This window comes from Pyxicephalus adspersus, chromosome 2 (genome assembly GCF_032062135.1).
Source record: "Pyxicephalus adspersus chromosome 2, UCB_Pads_2.0, whole genome shotgun sequence".
Taxonomy (NCBI): Eukaryota; Metazoa; Chordata; class Amphibia; order Anura; family Pyxicephalidae; genus Pyxicephalus; species Pyxicephalus adspersus.
Genome location: NC_092859.1, coordinates 99,342,117 through 99,363,898, shown reverse-complemented (window position 1 = coordinate 99,363,898; position 21,782 = coordinate 99,342,117). Strand labels below are relative to the sequence as shown.

The following is a 21,782-nucleotide window of genomic DNA, read 5'->3' as shown; positions in this document are numbered from 1 at the left end:
TACTTGGATCCATAGTTCCAATCCAGCTGGTAAAACTAAGGGGGTTTCCATAGCCTTCCACAAAACTATTCCAATTCAGGTACTGGACACCTGCGTGGACCCACAGGGGAGATATGTTATTGTTAAGATCTCCTTGTGGGAAAAGAAATATACAGTAGCCTCGTTATACTCCCCGAATCACCAACCAACCACAGCGGCTATCCAGTTCCTGAATAAAATTGCTTCTTTTGCGGAGGGCACTTTGATAGTTGGTGGGGATTTTAATTTCCCCCTTGATCCTAGAGTGGATACGTCCTCAGGTCGTTCCTCTGTCTCTTACTCCAAATTGAACGCGTTTAAAGCTAAATTAAATGATTTTCAATTGATTGATGCGTGGCGGGCCTTGCACCCTGGCGACAAAGATTATACATTTTATTCCAATCCCCATTGCACTTATTCTAGAATTGACTACATTTTCATCAGCCATAGGCTTTTAGATTGGCACCCTGAGGCAAGTATTGATAGCTGCCCATGGTCTGATCATGCCTCGGTAACATTAAGTCTTCTAATCCCCTCGATAGGACCACACGAATGGACATGGAAGTGTAACGATTCGCTGTTCAGGGACCCAGTGTGTGAGCAGTTATAGATGCTATAAAAAATTTCCTGAAGGATCATGAGGATGATGAGACCCCACTGCCCTTTCAGTGGGAAGCTTTTAAGGCTGTCCTCAGGGGGGTCTTGATTCAACAGGGGTCTAGACTCAAAAAAATTAGATCTCAAGAGATTGCTCGCACGCTTGACAACATTACGCAACTAGAAAGATTACATAAACGGAATATGTCCCCAGATGTATTTGTTGATCTTACCTCTGCCAGAAGGCGCTTATGGGAGTTGTATGATTTTGCACATCAAAAATATAGAGATAAATAACGCAAACTGTTTTACCAATTTGGGGAAAAATGTGGTCGGTTATTGGCTAGGAGACTTCACCCGAGATCGCCTGTTATGTATGTTCCCCATATTAGAAATAATAAGGATAACATTACGGCCTTCCCTCGTGAGATTTTATCGGAATTTTGTCAATATTATTCTAGTTTATATAATATCCAAGCCGCACCACACACTTCCACTTCCCTCCTAGATTATGTAGAATCTACCGCGTTACCAGAATTAGATCCGGAAGTATCCGCTAGTATGGAATCTGTCTTTACAGAAGAGGAGGTATCTGCGGTAATTAAAAAACACCCCAGCTGGTAAAAGTCCCGGTCCAGACGGGTACACACCCAAATTTTACAAGTTATTTGCTGAACTCCTGGCCCCGTTTATGGCAAGAGTGTTTTCGTCTATTTCTGGTGACTCCTCCTTCCCTCCTCAAAGTTTAGCAGCACATATTACTGTTATCCCCAAACCCGGTAAGGATCACTCAATTTGTTCAAATTACAGACCCATCTCTTTAATTAACGTGGACGCTAAACTGTTTTCTAAACTGATAGCTAATCGCCTGTCTAGACACTTAACGTCCTTAATTCATACAGATCAAGTTGGATTTATTACTGGACGGGAAGCCAGAGATAACACACTGAAAACTATATTGCTCACTCACGCAGCTAAAGTAACCAAAACCCCTATGTGTCTACTTTCGGTTGACGCTGAAAAGGCGTTTGATAGGGTTAACTGGACATTTATGCATCAGTCATTACGCCAGATTGGTTTGGGCCCACAGATGTTAGCTAGGATAGCTGCCTTATACTCATCCCCTACAGCTCGGGTACGGGTCAATGGGGGTCTATCGAATCCATTCTCTATTACTAATGGCACTAGGCAAGGGTGCCCACTGTCCCCTCCACTGTATGCCATAGTGATGGAACACCTTGCGGTGGCGTTGAGGTCCAACCCGCATGTGCATGGGATTCAAATTGGGAAACATCACTATAAATTGTCTTTATTTGCTGACGATCTATTATTATATGTGTCTTCCCCACAGAGTACTATCCCTGCTATATTGGAAGAATTTGAGAAATTTGGGGTTCTTAGTCATTTCAAAGTGAATTTGGATAAATCCGAAATACTTAATATCTCCCTCAATTCGGTCCAGGTTCGATATCTCAGAGACCATACGCCTTTCCGGCAATGCAACGACAAACTCAAATATTTGGGAATTTTCATATCTGATGATCCAACTAAATTATTTAAGTATAATTATGATCCTCTGCTCAGTAAATTGAAGTTAGAATTGGCTAAATACGATTTACTCCCATTGTCCTGGTTTGCCAGAATTAATAACCTTAAAATGGACACCTTGCCCAAGTTGCTTTATATCTTTCAAACAGTCCCGATATACTTGCCCCAGGCCTTTCTTAATAAGTTACAGCTGCTCTGCAGGAGGTTTTTATGGAAATCAAGACGTCCCAGGATAGCCTTTGGGTACATTACTAGACCTAAAAATTATGGCGGGGTTGGGGTTCCCGACCTCAGATCTTACTACAGAGCGGCCTTACTAACTCGAGTTGTAGATTGGTTCCAAAATGGCGTGAGGAAAAGTTGGGTGATATAGGAAAATGTTTTATCCCCAATTGATCTTCGTTCTATACTCTGGGTGAATAGGTCTAGACTGCAAAGTCACCCTCCACTACCAGGTATTACTGTAGATCTTTTAAGAGAATGGGACAACCTCCTTAAGACAGATGGTGTGTCCTCCTTAGTGGGTCCTTTGACTCCTTTATTTGACAACCCCTCTTTCCCACCGGCCTTACATGCTAAAAAATTTCTCTCCTGGTCTGCTCAGGATAATAGGCAGATATACAGTATACTTCAGAATAGTCAAATCCCACCGTTCTCGTCGCTTGACGCCAGGATGCAGAGGTCTCCCTCAGAATGGATACATTATAACCAATTGGCTTCTTTTCTGTCTTCCATTTTGGCTCTGGGTCCCACGCAGCGAAGCCTCACGGCTTTTGAAAAGGTTCTATGCTCGCCAAACAGACCGATTCATGTGATATCACTGTTATATGAGATCCTGATAAAACATAACATTAGCAACGCCCCCACATACACTAGATACTGGGAAGCAGAATTGGGGGAGGCAGTCTCTCCATTAGATTGGGAGAAAGCTTTCACCCTGACCCACAAACTGTCTCTCCCTTGTAAGGTCCAAGAGACTAATTATAAAATTATTTCCAGATGGTATTTATGTCCATCTGATATTCATCGCATGTTTCCCTCCCTATCTGATAGATGTTGGCGCTGCCATTCCCACCGAGGTACAATGTTGCACATATGGTGGGACTGTCCCGCTATTCGTAAGATGTGGTCCCAGGTGGGAGATATTTATAACACTGCGTTTGGATCTGATTTGAGGATTACCCCTCAGATAGCCTTATTATCTATCCTTCCTGGGTCTATTAAGGCTAACAAGAGAGATGTATTGCGGCACTTTTTTGCGGCCGCTAGATCGATCATTCCCAGAAAATGGAAACAGACTGTAGCACCCTCTCTGAAAGATTGGTTTACAGAACTAGAACAGATACACCATTTGGAAAGGCTTGTAGCGGAGGATGACAACAAATGGGAACAATACAAGTTGGTTTGGTCCGCATGGGACTGGTTTAAGGAATCCACTCAATTTAAAGGTCTCTGGCAAGGTTCCCAATGAGAGCAGTGGTGCAGATTAAATTGTTTTGCATAAGTGTATGATAGTTAGTTGGAGTACACGGGCGCGAGGCCAGTCGGGTACCCCCCCCCCTCCCCTTCAGGGCTATTTTGTTAGTTCCACCCTTTCCCCTTCCCCCCTTTTGTTATTTTATCTCTACACCAGTGCCTTGTTGAATGGCTCCTCCAGTATGCCGGGGGCGCTATTGCTACTCGACACATCAGATCTCCATGTTTGGGTGGTTTTCCTGAGTCATTCCAGGGAGGTTATATGTTATATGTATTACATTTAGAGTTTCAATTACCCCCTGATATTTTGTATTAGCAGCTGTATTTCTTGACATCAGCACTGCCACATATTTAGAACTATTTGTACAAGTGTAAAATATTATTGTCAATTTTGCTAATGGATGTACATGTTGGACCAGTGGTTTTACTGGCCCTTCTTCTCTCCTTTTGTTTTTGTATTTGTTTTGTCCATTACTTGTACTGTATAAATATATGAAAATTCAATAAAACTGATTGAAACAAAAAACCCCATGGACATAGTTGGTCCAGAGGAAGGGATAAACCCCCCCCTGGTACAACTTGCTTCAATGGTCAAAAAATTCTTCCTGATTCCATGAGGCAATCGGATTTTCCCTGGATCAACAGTCTCTGTTATCTTTACTTAAAAGCCTTATTACCTAGTTATATTCTGTGCTTCTAGGAAAGCATCCAGTTTTTTTTTAAAGCAATCTATATTAGTTGCTGAAACTACTTCCTGAGGGAGCCGATTCCACATTTTCACAGACCTTACTGTGAAGAATCCCTTCCTTATCCGGAGCTTAAACTTCTTTTCCTCCAGATGCAAAGAATGCCCTTTTGTCCTTTGTAACAATCTCAAAGTGAATGCACCATTTCTATATTCATACAGGGTGATTATATCCCCCTCTTAAACGTCTCCTCTCAGGGGAGAATAGATTCAGTTCAGCTAATCTCTCCTCATAGCTGAGCTTCTCCATTCCTTTTATTAATTTAGTTGCCCTTCCCTGCAACCTTTCCAAGTCCACAATGTCCTGTTTGTGAACTGGTGCCCCAAACTGGACTGTATATTCCAGATGTGGTCTGACCAATGCTTTGTACAGGGCCAGGATTATGTCTCCATCTCTGCAGTCTATTCCTCTTTTACTACAAGAAAGTACTTTACTAGCTTTAGATATTGCAGTTCGGCATTGCATGCTGTTATTAAGTCTATGATCTACCAGAACCCCCGGATCCTTTTCCATTCCTGACTTCCCCAAGTGTATTCCCCCAAGACAGTATGAAGCATGCATGTTGTTAGCTCCCAAGTGCATAACTTTTCAGGTATCTAGATTAAATGTCATTTGCCATTTGGCTGCCCAATCAAATAGTACATCCAGGTCTGCTTGTAGATTATAGACATCCTCTATGGAATTATTTCCATTTCATAGTTTGGTGTCATCTGCAAACACAGACATTGTACTTTTAATCCCAAATTCTATATCATTTATAAACATGTTAAACAGTAAAGGTCCCAACACTGAACCCTGGGGTACGCCACTAATAACCTTAGACCACTCAGAGTATGAATCATTAACCTCCTGAGCGGTTCATTTCTGTCTGGATTTATATGTCTAAAATTATAAAAATTTTAATTATAGATATAATAATACTATGAGTATAAAAAAAGTTGGAAACACAAAATCATGTCAAAATAATAAATAAATAAATTTTTTTTTGTATTTTTAATTTTTTTTTAAATAAATCATATACTCATACTATTACATTATACTGTAAAATAAATGTTCATGCAAGACAATCCCTATTTAATGTACATCGCTGCATAATTTGTTGGCGCTATATAAATCCTGTTTATTAATATTAATAATAATAATAATAATAATGTACTGCTTTTACACATATAAATCCACTGTATTGCATTCAATACAGTTATTTAGTATTAAATGCAATACAAATGGATTTTGAATTTCCCGCCCCGCTGGCAACGTATGCACGCACCGACGTGACTCACCGGGTGCAGAAGACGCCGGAGGAAGAAGCAGAAAGAGAGAAGACGCAAAAGACGGCGCAGGACGCCCGTAGATCGGGTGGGACTCGATTTTTTTTTTTTTCCCATAGGTTTACCTCGGGGGGCTTTTTTCTACCCCGAGTCACACTCCAGGTTACTGTTCAAGAGGTTAATCACTACTCTCTGAGTGTGGTCTTTCAACCAGTTCTCTATCCATTTACATATTGACTTTTCTAAACCGATTGACTCTAACTTGCTTATTAACCATCTGGGGTACAGTGTCAAATGCTTTAGCAAAATCCAAGTACACTATATCAACTGCTACTCCACTGTCTACCTGTTTACTTACTTCCTCTTAAAAAGGGAGTAAATTTGTTTGACAGATTTGGACTTTCTTGAACCCATGCTTACTATCACTTACAATATTATTTTCTAGCAGAAACACCTCTATGTGGTTCTTTAGCAAACTCTCCAGGACCTTTCCAACTACGGATGTTAAACTAACCTGTCTGTAGCTATTTGGTAATGACTTTGCTCCCTTTTTAAAGATAGGAACCACATTGGCCTTAGGCCAATCCATTGGTACCATGCCAGTGATTAAGGAGTTTCTAAAAATTAGAATTTGTGCAGCAGATGATTTTGTTATTAAACACTCCTAATATCAACAACAATATACCATGTAAGAACCTTCACTGATAATCGCTGCTGTGTTAAAAGCAAAGGGTCCTTATGTCCAATATATATATTTTTTCTATACTAGACAAACACATCCAATTCTAATATATATATAAATATACACATTTGTGTTCTAAAAGCAACAAATGTTAACACAGCATAATAATATCAATCTTTCTTTACACCAATGTTTTGCCTTTTACATAATAACCACCTGGCCCTTAAATCCGACCTTGGTTTGGGGTACAAACACTTGCAAAAAGTGTTAAACCCGAACTTTTCTCAGGTGGTTAAACAAACGTTATATTGCAATCCGATCGTCATACATTGCATGACAATCGGATTACAACTGTAAGAATATACTTACCCGGTCCCCGCAGCTCCTCTAATTTTTTTTTTTTTTACATGATTGTGTGTTTCAAACATTTTTTATATTCATGATATCTACTAGAACCCTGTTCGGACATATTTCTGTTTGAAAAAAAAATTTCATGAAAAACAGTGTACCGCTTTTGGTACAGAAATCCAGACATCAGGGAAACACCCAGGAGGTTAAATGTAGCATTATTTTCATGAAACTTTCAATTGCCTTCTTTTTATTCATACATTTTCTTTTTTTTACAGAAATACGAGTTTTTCAAGAAGTTGTTTAACCCCCCTAGCGTTCTAATTCTGTCAGTTTTTGATGCAAAAAGTGATCCTATTTTTTTTGCATATAACTTTTTGTTTATATTGTGCGCCTATAATTCTTAGGATTAACTCCTGGGTATGGTAATTATATTTATGATATTATAATCATAAATTATAATAAATAATTATAAATAATAATTATAAAAAAAAATGAAATAATGGACCACAACAATGTAATTTATAAAAAAAAAAACTAATTTATCAAAAAATTTCAAAAGGTCAGGGTTAATAGTGGGCAAAATGTAAATCAGGGCAGTGGGCAATGATGTTTAGTGCACTTTATGTACTTTTATTTTTATTATATGTTGTGTGTTTTTTTACTGTAAAAACTATTTAAAAGCAGATTACATTGTAATCTGCTTTTAAGTTTCCAGCCCGGGCCACACCCCCCGAATACATCACAACTCGCATCACCAGGAAGATGTCACATCTTCTGGGTGATGTGAGTGGCGATGTCCCATCTTCCCTCATCCCCTGCATCCACCAACGCTGCTGCTGCTCGCATATCCAGGGAGATGCAAAGCACAATGCAGGACTTCCAATAAAATGGGCCAATCTCTGGGCCATGGACCAGTGCCGGTCCATGGCTGGTGAATTGGGGACCACAAATGTTGTGAAAGCAGGAGTGCAACGAGTGGGAGAGCAATGGCTCTTCTCACACTGCTTACACAGAAGCTGCTGAGAATGGTAGAGCATTGTATGTAAGGCTTACACTTCTGTGGAATTCCCAGCAGCTCTCTTACACTAAATACTATGCTATTCTCAGCTAGTTTGCTGACAGGAGGTGGAACTTCTGAGAATAGCAGAATAGTGTAAGCTGTACATATATTTTGGAGAAATGTATTTTATGTTACTGGGCCCTGCTGTCAGAAATGTTGGGGACCACTGTTGTAATGGGTAAGTTCTTTGGAGCATGGTGTATGTTCAGATCGCCTTTTTTGCTGTTGCCAAGTTTTACTATCCTTTATGATTCCGTTACCATCTTTCTGCTAGGTTTTCTGTTTTTGGGCTGAAGTTGGTGGGTCATAAGGGGAGGTGTAACTTTTTACGCTCACTGGCCTAAGACGTATCAGGACACCGTTTGGGTCCCAGTCTTGCCACTTACAGCCACAGTTGTTTAGCAGCCTGACTATCCCGCCACTGTCCTAAGCCACGGGCTTGTTTTTCTACTAACAACCATAGCTCTGTGAGTACATCAAACAGTATTTTGTTGTGGCAGGTGATGGTGTCCTGCAAGAATAATTTTGCATATGTTAGCCTTTTTGCCCCCATTAGTTTTGAAATGTCTGGCACAAGACAGCATTTGCCATGCAGATGCAGTGGAATATGTTTACTCCCCTTTATGTTACAGACAGAACTAAAAGTTCTGTCTGTAACATAATGACAAGGACAGAATGTTTGTTTTGTACTTGTGTACAAGAACTGTGCTCATTTTTGCATACTAACCTTTCCACCTGTTCTCAAAGCCCCTTACAAGCCTTCTTTGTTACGAAGGACCTTATGTCCAGGCTTTTGCAACTTGTAACACAATTTGGCAGAAGTGGCAACAAGTTCCATTTCCTTGTAATGTCAGACTTGGATATGATGATACTAAATCTGAAGCTGGGTTGTCAATGGAAACCTTACGCGGTCTTAGCTGAAAGGATATAAATAGTAACCTGCAGTCCTCTGGCATTGTCAGTTTTTTTTCTACTTATTAACATGGTTCTATGCACACCTAAAGGAATAGGTGGATCATTCAACTTATCTAGTAGAGTTTATGATACAGTAATGATTCTCATATACCAAAGCTGTCTATTAGGGTCACTTGCTTTAATGACTTTATCTACACTGGCTGTATAGGCCATACTTAGCTCGAACTTTTGTTAACTTTTTATCCTTGAGGTGGACTTTGTGAAGGTTTGGGGTACAATAGGCTGTGGAGCATAATATTCCTCAACCTGTACAAAGTTCTGAACACCTGCTCTTAATAGTTGGTGTCATACTTTAAGTGCTATGAGGTTGTTCTGTAACCACAAACCTGCCCACCTTTTCCATGAGGTACGAGCTGCCTTTAAACTGCACATGTATTATGAAAACCTGTAAATTAAGATGACTCCTCTGCTTCCTAAGTTACAAATCTCATGCCATTTGTTTGGGTGACATCATATAGGCTCTGCATCATCCATACTTATTCTATCATAGTCCAAAATGTTATCCTCAAATAAATATATAACATATTGATATCAAAATATTTTTATTTTATATATTTTAATTTAAAAAGAAAACATACTAAAGCTCAATAATCATAAGTTGGATGAATTGCTTAAATAATATTTGCTGCCTAGGTAAATCTTGTAAATCGTCTCTTCATCGCACAGTAAATCAATACCATCCAATAAACAAAGCTGATCCAGGAAGTCAGAGGTATCATTACTCCTGTGTCCACGGTTCATTGTGTGTTGTTTTCTAGAAAGTGCAAAGTGCTGGAATTCCACATTCTAAACCATTCTAAAAGTGACTTTACAGAGCTACATTGTTTATTTGGAGACCTTTATTAAAGCAGACCTATCACCAATTTGTTTACATTATATAAAAGGGTGGCTTACTACATATACATAAATATATATATATATATATATATATATATATATATATATATATATATATATATTAATTAGATTTGAAGGGGAGGCCCCTTCTATACCGACTGCTGGACCAACTGGACTAGGATCACAGAGGGATCAACATTGTTCCACCTATGAAGGCAAGTGTCTCCCGTGCTTGAAAGGCCCCACTTGAAAATCAAAAGTGTACAAACTTTAAGGAGCAGGTACAATAAACATTAAACCTGGGGCCTCTGTAAAACAATTAATTTTGTTACTAATTTGAGAGAAAAAGGTGGAAATTTATCAAAATTAAACCCAAATCCATCAAAGCCAGATATATGACTTAATACTTTGTAAGTCTTTTTATACTGAGATAAATGTGCAGCATCAAATTCCATTATGATGTGTGAGTAGAGTTTCATAGCTTCATCTGTTGGAGAGACGTCTTCCCTTTTGTCATACCTTTACAGCAAAGACAAACTTGTTAGTGTCATAATCAATATTCACACTGACATGAATTCACTTTATACAGCTCAAATGAAAATGGGTAAATAGTAGTGTATTAAAATGACAGGTACTTTACCAGAGGAGTGTAGCTTAATAATGCTATAATTTACATGATGCTACACACCTCTCTTTACTAGAATAAAAGAACAGTACATATGGGTGAAGTCCTAAGAATTCAGACCTGTCAGTTAAACTTAATGGTCATTACAATTTCTGCTGTGTTTTTCGGTAAAAAAAAAAATACCTGGCTGTATTTATCCTGACCACAGGATATAAAAAAAAAAAAAAAAAAAAAGGAAAGATACCAAATCCCAACATATACATACGGTACACAGGCTGGAGTGCTGGATTGGGTATCAACCAACATTTTGTGTCTAAAGAGTGGACGAGTGGCATTGGAAGCATCTAAGTGTGGCTTAGTGAAATAGACATCCTGTGTAGTTGAAATTTAGCTACAGATCCCTCTAGTCTTTTTCTTTTGACCACCATCGAATATGCTTAACCAAACAACATCATAACCTATAGAAAAATGTTATATATTTTTTTTTTTTAAATAACCACATACCTCCAATGTGAGTGAAATTGTAAAAATCGGGACACTCCAGTTTGGGAAGCTGCCACATCTATATGTACAGATACATCTAAAGGTATACAATAAAGGAAGTTGTAATAACTCATTTAACCACGTTAGCCTTTTTTTGTAATTTATGAAAAAAATGTATATATTTGTGAATTTTGGCAATATTTTAGTCTTCTGTATATTTTAAGGCAAACATATCTAAACAATATATAAAATACACTGTGTCAAAAGTAGACCAGTGGCAGTTTATAAGTATTCTTACTATAAATACACATTTTATTTATCAATGTCCAGCTAATATCAACTCACACCAGTATATTTTTAGTACAAAGTCTAATAACGGTAATTAAAACAGATATATATATATTACTGTAACATGTACATTGTATTTAGTTGCTAGGCTCAACAAATACCAACTCGATTCATAGGTAGTTGATAACCAGAAGATGTAGCAAAAGAAAAACCACCAGTTTAGGAAGAAAACCATACCTGTTGAAGGAGTCACTAGTTTATGTAAGGCATCCATTGCAACACCTCCAGGATAATTGAAATGGGACACATATAAAGATCCTGCAGAATAGGCTGCATTACCCAGAAGATGGGCTATTACACATAAAGATCCAAATTTAAAAAGCCAGGATTTATGGTAGTTTTGAAATCTGAAAAATAATACCACAGTTATCTATTGTATTCATTTACTTTAGACATTTCCACTACAATATATAAGCATATGTTATGATTCATAAACACATCTTTAAAGCAGAACAAAACCTGTGGTCACAGGGTGCTGCCATCTTCCTCCTTTGCGCCATGTAGATGACTTTTTGGGTATCTTGATTGACTGCTCCAGGATGAGCAATCAGGCAGGAAAGAACAGCTGTTGCAGAAGGGACATCTCCTGTCCCTTCCTGCAATAAGCACCTGCCTGAAATGCTAAAGTTGCGCTTTACAGACCAGCAACTGGCACCCTGATTATTAATGAGAATAATCAAGGTTGTAGATTATAACGTAACTATGACATTGTGTTTACAGAGAATAAGACAGAGACATAACCAACTAACTATGTGTCTTACAGAGAATAAGACACAAAGTTATAGCACTACCTGTCATCCAGCTACTCCCTGTAATTTCTGGAAGCAAGGAATAGTAATCTATTAACGACGGATTTCAGATCAAATTCTTATGTAAAGCCTAGTTCAGATAATTATTAGTTACTAATGGAAACAATCAATGGTAAGCAGATATGAATGGATGTTGGATCAACAGGGTTGTTTTGCAATATTGAGAGGGAAGGGCGACCCCACTGCTTCCTACCCACAGCAACAATATCAGTTGTTAGTGGTCTGTTTGGCAATCTGACAAAGCAGTTTGTTAAAAAACTTTGTGCTATTACTGTACCCACACTAGATTTTCATTGATCACAATTAGAAACAATCATCTCAGGCACCAAAAGTATAAGATCTGTACAAGTATATTGCAGGAGCAATGGAATTTGTACCTTTACACTTTGTGCCTTAATATTTTGTAAATCTTTTAAACCTTTTGCAAGTTAAATTTGGTAAATACTTGGAAATGTGCAAATTACATTAATATTGAACTGGGAAAAGATTACAAACATTCATTTCCCTACCTTCATGCAATTTTATCTAAACAACACCTAAAAAAAATAAAAATATGTGTATTTATATCTGCTACTAAATATGCATGTGTGCTAAATTTGCACTCCAGCCACCATATCCAAGGACTGGTAAAGTGACATCAATAACAAGTTCTGTTCTTGGGACTAGATACATCGAGGTTGCAAGCCAAGCACCCCTTCTTTAGATTTAGGTAGAGAACACACGAGAGAGAAAAATGTGCATCTATTGGTCTATTTGTACTTACTAGGCATCTAACAGAGTAAACCTTCTCTGCATTGAGTAAGTTTCCTTTGTACTTACATATATGAACATCCTTTAGCAGCCACAACGTTTAAAACAGGAAATGTGTAAATGATAAACCGTAGTTCTTTGTGGGGAAGGAAAGAGTACAAAAATATGAAACCCACAACTGGTGCAATCAGGATACGCAGTCTTCTGTCAAAAAGGCCAAATGGCAGGAAGAGAATGCTTAATGCCATTGCTCGCGGTATGACTGAATATAAATACCACAGAAATGGTGAAGTCTTAAAGATATCAGATAAGGAAATCTAACTATTCAAGGTGTGAATGAACTGTTTAAATTTATCTATATGAACATACAGTTATTACACCTAGTGCATTCTTCAGGCATTAAAACAAGTCTAATGATCAACATTTAACTGTCATTATTTTCCTTTTTAAAATTTTTAAAGGAATACAGATGTGTGGAAACACTATTCATTGCAGTTGACCAGTCCATAGCTGGGTGTTCGTGTGCAGCATGTTTTTTAGTTAAATAGAACACTCCTTGCAGAGTTTTAATTTTTAATTAGCTTGAAAGCACTTATAAAAGAAGAAACCACGATAGGATACATTTTGCAGATGCAAAATGCTGCACCATCTAGTCTTTACATCATTTAAGAAAATTGACAATAATGCAACACATTGGAAAAAAAAAAAAAAATCAACAATATGACAACATGCATACATCGTAGGCCGTCTATAGAGGATTGAAATGTTCCTGCATGTTTAGGATTTCTATTTTGTCAAGAGAAATCTAAATAATCCTGATTGTAGGATGACCCAATAAATGTGAATTTGTGATATGCCTTAGATTTCCTGGTAACAATGGCGTTCACTCACTCCCTTGTAGTGAATCTAGTGTTTATTCCCCAGCTACAGTAAACACTTCATGGTTGTGGTATAATACAATACCTAGCTATAACAGTGTACATCCATGTGCCAATATTAATGTAATCACCATTACCTCACCATAGGGATGGATGCATCACAAATTTCTGATATTTAGTCAAAGCAATACACTACACAGAACAAACAATTTTCTTGACCTAATAATACCCAAGACAAAAGAAAACAGACAAGGAGAAAAAAAGCCAGATGTAGGATGTCAGCATCCGTTGGTGATAACAGTCAATGTATGACTATTTTCTGAGAAATCCATATTGGGTGCCAACTGGTTATATTTTAGAAACGTAGTTGTGTGCAAATGTGTCTTTTTTTTCATTAGAGAGATATCCCATCACATCATAATTAGGAGGAAGTGAAGGTAAATCTACCCAACAGAAAAACAAGCAGCAAAAATTCCTGACAGGGCTTCCCACTCTCCCCAAGACAAATAATGCTTGAGCTGGGCCTTAAAAACCAGAACATCACTAGTACGAAATACTGGACTTTCAGGCAACTGAATAATACAATATTTTTAAAAGGATACTCCCCAGTTTGAACTTTTATTCAAAACTGTGTTATACCACAAAACTTCTCCCTCTGGCCACAAAACACGTTTCCAGAATACGGAATCTACAGCAATGGTTAAACCTAAAGTGACAGAAAACAAAATGTAAAATCTAAAAGTGGTTACTGTATAATGAGTACCTGAATATTTCTTTATATCAGCTTCCTGTTATCCTAGACAGCAGAACTCTACTGGGAGGGGAAGCAGTCCAAGCCAACCATGACTGTATTGTACTGCACATTGCTGTCAAGACGGGAAAGAAGAGGCGACTTAACAGTGTACTGCTGCTACCTCACTGTCCAATCAGTTGACTTGGGCAGAGAGGAGACACCACTCGAGTCCTAAAAGTTTATTTCTATCTAAAACTTTGTTTTTAGTTTTGGTTAGAATAGGAAATGATTAGAACTCTTATGTGTGTTTGCTGCTGTTAAATGCTCTGTTGCAGATTCCCTTAATTTCTGTCTATTAAAACAGTTGTCCCCATGGCAGAAATAGAGAGATATATTTTCGAACATAAACACACAAGAAGAAATGCCCTTATTAAGTTAAATATGAAACTACTAGAACCTCCATGAGCTTTGAATTGTTGTCAGCTTTTTCCTTATCTCCTGCCTTGAAAAAGGCTGTGTCATGAAGTGAGGGCAAATTTCCCAGTTCACTAGCAGTGCAACATGACAGGGGTTCTAACTTTTCTGCATTCTATCCAAATCAAATAAAAAAATGGGGTATAGATACACTGTGCCCCAAAAAATAAAATGAAGCAACACTGTTCTAGCCTTGCAGTGTGGCTAAAGTATTTAAAAAGTGGCCAAGTGGAAGCACACTTTGTAGCTAATACATTTCACAAATGTTAGCAATGTATGAATAGTAAGTCATGTGACTGCAGTTTAGTACATTTATTTGAACTGCAATAAAGCATGAATACTCGCTTAAGTGGAAGAGACTTCAGGTGGTGCAGTGGTTGACCTGAGGGCAGTAAAAATGCAGTTAATTAAGGTAAAGTGTTTTGCTAGGCTCAGCTGTACACAGCTGCTGTCCTGGCTTTTGCCATTTATTACTTGTACAACTTTTAAATTTTCTATAATTAATGGGCAAATCATACAAAAGTTCAGTCCCAAAATACCTTGCATCAGATTGCATACTGCATTTGAAGTGCCTTCCTGCAGGTTTTTTTTTTGAAACAACCAATCATTTTTTATTATAAAGGTCTGATGAGTGCATCTCATACCCTAAGGGCTATATAATGCTGGATGTCCTAAAGGGGTAAAATTAGCCAAGCTCTATTTGACTTACTGCATCCTTTTCCAAACTGTGAAAAGCTTACAGTGCACTTTAAAAATCAAATCTGATGGACTTCTGAGAATTATGGTTGGAAACAATCTTTTGTGACCATTTACAGTAACAAATGAATGAGCACTGTAGCACTGTACACAGAATTCTGTTCTATAGAGAGGGGAGTTGAGCAAGAGGCACCCCTGCTGTGCTCTTCTCCACAGAAGTGATAAGCAGTCATTACTGACTGGTCATTTATGGATTAATGGACAATATCAGGGAACTACTTTACACATGTCAGGTTTTCACACGAGATGAGCAGAACCATTTACCACTCTCCAAATGGAGTCATTTAATCAAACATTACTGTACTGGTCTAGCTCCCCCGTCATGGCTGGGTTGTATAGCCTCGATTAAGATGAATGTCTTGCGTAGGATTTTATACCTCTTTCGCACACTCCCAATTCATGTCCCATTCTCGATTCTCAATTCCCTTCAATCTAAGATCATGAATTTTATCTGGGGCAGTAGACGGAGCAGAATCTAAAAAAACACCATGTGGGCTCCCAGGTCTCAAGGTGGTTTGAGGGTCCTCCTCCTCAATTAATACTATATAGCAGCTCAAATCGCACAATTATGGCGTTCCACGTTACAGGGGGTGAGGCCACAATGGGTAGAGTTGGAAGAGTCTGCTTGCACAGACATGGGGGAATCACCTCCTGCATTTGGTCCCCTAAAGAAAAAACTAAAGTGGTCCCGGGGTGCTTCTCCTTGTCCTACTCTCTTTTAATTTGAGGTAAGCTCCGACACTTTGAGGGTTTGATCTGCTCATGTTCGCTTACTCCGCTATAGACCATTATTTGGTCAGGGAAAGGGAACTCCCGAGACAGGAATTCTTCCCTTACAGACAAATTAAATCATTCATCTGCTCTAAGATCAGACAGGCCCCTATGTGTTCTACTCCATTTGAAGGTTCCTGTAGATCCATTGCTGATACCAAGGTCAAATCTCAATAATTCATGCTATCCTGGCATCCCCACGAAGTAGCCCTCACTCTTTCTAAACTTTCTCTCAATTCATCATTAGTAGAGGCTAATTATAAAGTTCTCCTCAAATGGTACTTAGTACCAGACAGACTTTATAAATGTCATCCCTCTACCTCCCCACTGTGCTTCAGAGGTTGTGATGCCAGGGGCACCATGGTACATATGTGGTGGTCCTCCCCTACAGCCCAGAACTTTTGGTAAAAAATATTCCAAATAATTTTCAGGGTTTTAAAGAAAGATGTACCAAGTACCTCGGAGAGTGCTTTAATTTAGTAAATGTGATGCTGGGGTTTCCAAATACTCTTTGAAATTGATAAAATGTATTCTGTTAGCAGCTCGCATCACTTTGGCTAAAACGTGGAAATCTAATGTGATTGATCGAATGTATTGGCGTCATAGTATCACATAAACAGTCTCCATCCCAGTGTTCTGCTACCTTTATTATTAGCTGGCCAGCAGAACAAATGCCTTTACTTTGTCCACGTTGCTCTCAGCCAACAAAGGAGTGAAAGGAACCCGGCCCCAACAAGTTTAAATTAAGAAACTTCCGGAATACATTTGAGGAGGAGGCTCTTACTCTTATACCTTTTTTTTGCTGTGCCCAACCAAGGCAGTCAGAACTTATGTGTGAACAATCAAGGACACAGATCATGTCATCACAAGAAAGAACCAAGGCCAAGAACAAACCTTGTGGTAAGTTTTAAAAGGTCAATGATACAATGTTTGCACACAAAGAAGCATGTTTTGTTTTCTCTGTGGCATTTGCTAGCTACTTGGCACAAAGCACAAGATTGTAATAGCAACAAGAAGGATGTATGTTGATGCTAGACGATATAACCTTGGCTTAGAAAAATATAATGTGAGAATTGAGTTGTGGCAGAGATATAGGAATACAGCATCACATCAGAAAGGGATTTAAACAATAACAACAATGAGATGTTTTTTTTTCCATAATTGCAATTAGACATGATAGCTGAATCAGGACATGAGAAGCACCATCAGACCTCCAGAAATACATGTTGTTTCATGTAACATGTGTTGATTTGTCATGACAGCTTATTAGACCTTTATTTGTTCTAGGTCCTACTCTTTCAAAAAACAAACAAGGGTCCAATAAGTACCTCTAAGGCAGATATCTACACCTAGATATTAAAGTCAATGCAGGTAATAAAGACTGTTAAAAGAAGTTTCACCCTGCTTTAAAGTATAAGTATTAAAGTAAGCCAGCATAATTTCATATACCCACCAAGGGAACCCTACACACCTTTAGAAAAAAATCTGCTCCAATACTCTTGTATTTTAGTTACTGAAAAAATAAAATAAATAATATCTAGGCAAACATATTTACCTAACCAGACAATTCCAGCAGGCACTGCATGTGAGAGGGCTGTAAAAACTGAAAAGCTTCTCTTCAATAGAGAGATTAGCAGCATGAGTCCCATTAATATACTCAGTTCAGATCTGAACACAATGATGGCAAATGCCGAAAGCCAAATAAATGGACCAGGTTTCTGTTTCATCCAGTATTTGATAGCCAGCAGCACTAAATTTTAGGAAACAAAAGAACAAGAAAAATTGTAAATGCATCTATAATTATTTGAAAGCAATCAAAAATAAGAGTTGTTTTTGGAGCAAGAAATGAGGACAAACGAACTATGCAAAAGTCCTAAATAACACTTCATCTCACTTTGAGCAACTACCTCTCATGTACTGCTGCATCCCCTATGGCAGGATGTCAACTGAAATCTAGAGCTTTTTAGTGGCAGATCAGGCAGCAGGGAATGGTGGCAAAACAAAGGCAAAAAGAACCAGTCACAAATAATTTTTGCACATTTGTACAGGTAAAAAAATGTTTTATAGTATGTCTAAATCTAATAAATAGACCAAATGAATACTTACCAAAGGGAAGTGCAAATATATTAGGAAGAGTTCGAGTACAGTAGAACATCAAATGAAATTGGGATGTTGTTATTAGGCAGAACAATGTAGAGACAGTGGATCCAAACTGTTTCTGGATCTCTTTCTGTAATTGCCATAGTGCAAAAATCACAGTCACACCCAAAGATCCTCGAACTAGTAAAAGAAAAGCAAAACAGTTTTTCACATTGTAATACATTTATAAAGTTTAAATCAAAGAATGATCCAGTCATACTTTCCCATTACATATTTGTGTTTCTTTTAGAGTTTTGCAATAGAAGAGACAGCAAAATACAAAATAGGACAATTAAAGAACCAAAACACATAGGGCCGAGGCGATCGAGACAGAAAGGGGAGGTGCTGCACCTTTTTGTGGTTGTCTACCCTTTGATGTAGAGTAAAGTTTAGGTCCGCTTTAATATGATCTGAAAGAAGACCTGTGGAGAGATTCTGGTAGAGGGAGAAAGACAGATCTGTCAGGGAATTTTAGACAAACTGAATAGGGGAATAATTTATAAATGGAGCCCATAGTTTTAAAAAAGACTTGAAAGAAAAACAGCAATGACAGAAACAAAGTAAAATGTGTGTCTCCTCTCAGAACCTAGGCCAAATACTAGGACTCAAAACAGATCAGGTCACATATACATGTGTATACTGTACCATACAAGCATAGCAAATGATCAGCTTATACTAACATAACCAAATACCTATCCAAAGTAGTGGCAGGTTAACATCAAGAAATATTTAATTGATTCATATATGCTAAGGACTCCACATTTACCAGCAAAGTATTTTAATTTCTGAAAATAGCTGAAAAATGAGCTGAGCATATGTAGAGCAGCGCTGGTTGTTGGGATATCTGGCACATCCTGGCTTCCCTTGCAGTTGCCCAAAATGAACTCCCATGCGCCTTTGCAGAACTTACATTACCCCAGCACAGCCACTCAAGATGGCCAATGATCGAAACAAGGAAAAGAAAAAGGAAGATGGTGGGGCCCCCAGCAGAACACGTGAGTATAAAAAGAGTTCTCCTTTAAGGTTGGGACCTGGCTAGGTTAGGTGGGTTAAGGTTTGATACCAAGAAGGGGAGTTAGGGGTTAAGATTAAGCAACATCATGGGATTCTAGCAATGGATGTAGCAACAATTGAACACCTTCATGACAGATCACTAAATAACATTGGGGGAGCAGGAGATAAGAGTGCTTTCCTGGAGACATTACCCTGATGGTATTTTAGGTAATATTTCCAGCATGAAGTGCACCTTGTGGTGCTGGCCCTGTGCATGGATAGGATGGAAAGTAGAGTCATGTGATCTGGTGAAGTCATGTGACAAGATTTCCTCTCCATTCATTAGAATGAATAGTGCTTTGATCAGAGTCCTGCCGCTATCACATAGCGAATATTAGACCTCCTCCAGACACATTCCACCCCCCATGTCTGTGAAATGACAGAATGATCTCACCTATCAGCTGACTATAGAACCTGGACAGCTGGAACATGGAGGACACAAACACGGCCGGAGCAGACAGAAGAGTGAGGAGGATCGGGCCGAGGAATGTCCTGGGTACCACCCCGGGGAACTCCAGGTGGTCATACTAAGGGGGAGAAGACACAGGAGTTATCAATATGGTCGCTATACACCGCCCCCCCCTCTCCCCTCCCATTACAGTACCTGCTCCAAGTCCAGCCTGTGATATAAGAGGTCATGTGAGGCTTGCAGGTTAAAGCTCTCCTCCACCTTGGTGTACGGACACACGCTCAGGTGTAGCCATGCCACGGCCAGGTAAAGCAGCAGCAACACGCGCCCGCCTCGTCTCCCCTTATCGGCCATATTGGACGAGTCAATGCACCCCATCTAGTGGTGGCATGGTATACTGCACCGAGACTTTAGCCCAGAGCTTGAATATTACATACAGCACAGACAGAGGGCACCAGAATCATCACACCAGGGACAGATAGAGGGAAACAGGGATACTACCCCAACCACAGATATGGGACAAGGGTTATTAAACCAGGCACAGACAGAGGAGAACAGGGCTAATACCCCAGACACAGACAGATAAAGGGAAACATGGATAATACCCCAACCACAGATAGGCGACAGGGATTAATATACCAGGCACAGACAGAGGGGTCAGGGATATTATATCTGATAAAGAGGGCACCATGTACAGAGGGAACAGGGATAATTTAACGGGTACAGAGGGGACCAGGGTTAATATAACAGGTACAAAGGGACCAGGTTTATTATAGCAGGCATAGAGGGGACCAGGGATTTTATAGCAGGTATAGAGGGGACCAGGGTTTATTATACCAGATACACAGGGACCAGAGTTTATTATACCAGGTACAAAGGGGACCACCGTTTATTACACCAGGTAAAGAGGAGACTAGGGTGATTTTATTATACCAGGTACAGAGGGGACTAGGGTGATTATACCAGGTACACAGGGACCAGGGTTTATTATACCAGGTACAGAGGGAACCAGGGTACACAGGGACCAGACCAGGGTACACAGGGACCAGAGTTTATTATACCAGGTACAGAGGGGACCAGGGTACACAGGGACCAGGGTTTATTATACCAGGTACAGAGGGGACCAGGGTACACAGGGACCAGGGTTTAATATACCAGGTACAATGGGGGCCAGGGTTATTATACTAGGTACAGAGGGGACCAGTGTTATTACACCAGGTACACAGGGACCAGGCTTATTGAAAGGATCTGCTTTTACTTCTAGTTCCTCGAATGCACCCTGACTTCTCCTGCACCAGAGAGACAGACGTCTGGAGAGATATCCCAATAACACACACGCACACAGTATGGTCTTAGGAATAGTCTCTGATCTTGTCACGGTGGTCTTTTTATACACATTCAGTTTTGTTATTTATGTACAGCTATTTACGTTTTAACCATATATAGTGTCACTTGATACATTGCAAGGCTTACATTGTACTTCAAAAAGCTTTCGTCATCTGGTTACCTGTACACAACACCCAGCACAGATAGGGGGCAGTGTTTTTACCCAGTGTACAGGGGCTAAGGATTATTAATACCAGACATAGTGGGGATTGGGATTAATATACCCAGCACAGAGTGATTTTAATAGCTAACATGTGGGTGGGGGCAGGAATTATTCTACCAGGCACAAACAGATGAAGACCAGGATTATTATACTAGATACAGACTGAGTAGGTCTGGGATTATTAAACTAATAAAGCAGACAGTGATTTTCAAACCTGACATAAAGGGTATTATATCTGGCATAGTGAGGACCATGATTATTATATCTGGTGGGGAGGGAACAGAGAATATTATATATGGTACAGAGGGGACAGGTATTATTATTACCAGGTGCAGATAAAGGGCAATTGGAATTATTTTTCCCGGAACAGATTGAGGTCAGGATTATCCCCAGTACAGAGTAGACTGGGATTTTTGCACCCAGTATAGCAGGGGTAAAATTATTGTT

General features: G+C 39.1%; 1 protein-coding gene across 1 annotated transcript; it reads right to left on the bottom strand.

Moving 5' to 3' along the window:
* Positions 1-9,246: 9,246 nt before the first annotated feature.
* Positions 9,247-20,149, bottom strand: ALG12 (ALG12 alpha-1,6-mannosyltransferase). Its single transcript, XM_072401620.1, has 9 exons — positions 19,982-20,149; positions 19,772-19,904; positions 18,292-18,465; positions 17,741-17,935; positions 14,054-14,157; positions 12,643-12,866; positions 11,192-11,361; positions 10,688-10,763; positions 9,247-10,077 (listed from the first exon to the last, which is right to left on the bottom strand). Exons 1-9 carry the CDS (start codon positions 20,138-20,140, stop codon positions 9,852-9,854), a joined length of 1,461 nt encoding a protein of 486 aa, XP_072257721.1. The 5' UTR covers positions 20,141-20,149; the 3' UTR covers positions 9,247-9,851.
* Positions 20,150-21,782: the final 1,633 nt, after the last annotated feature.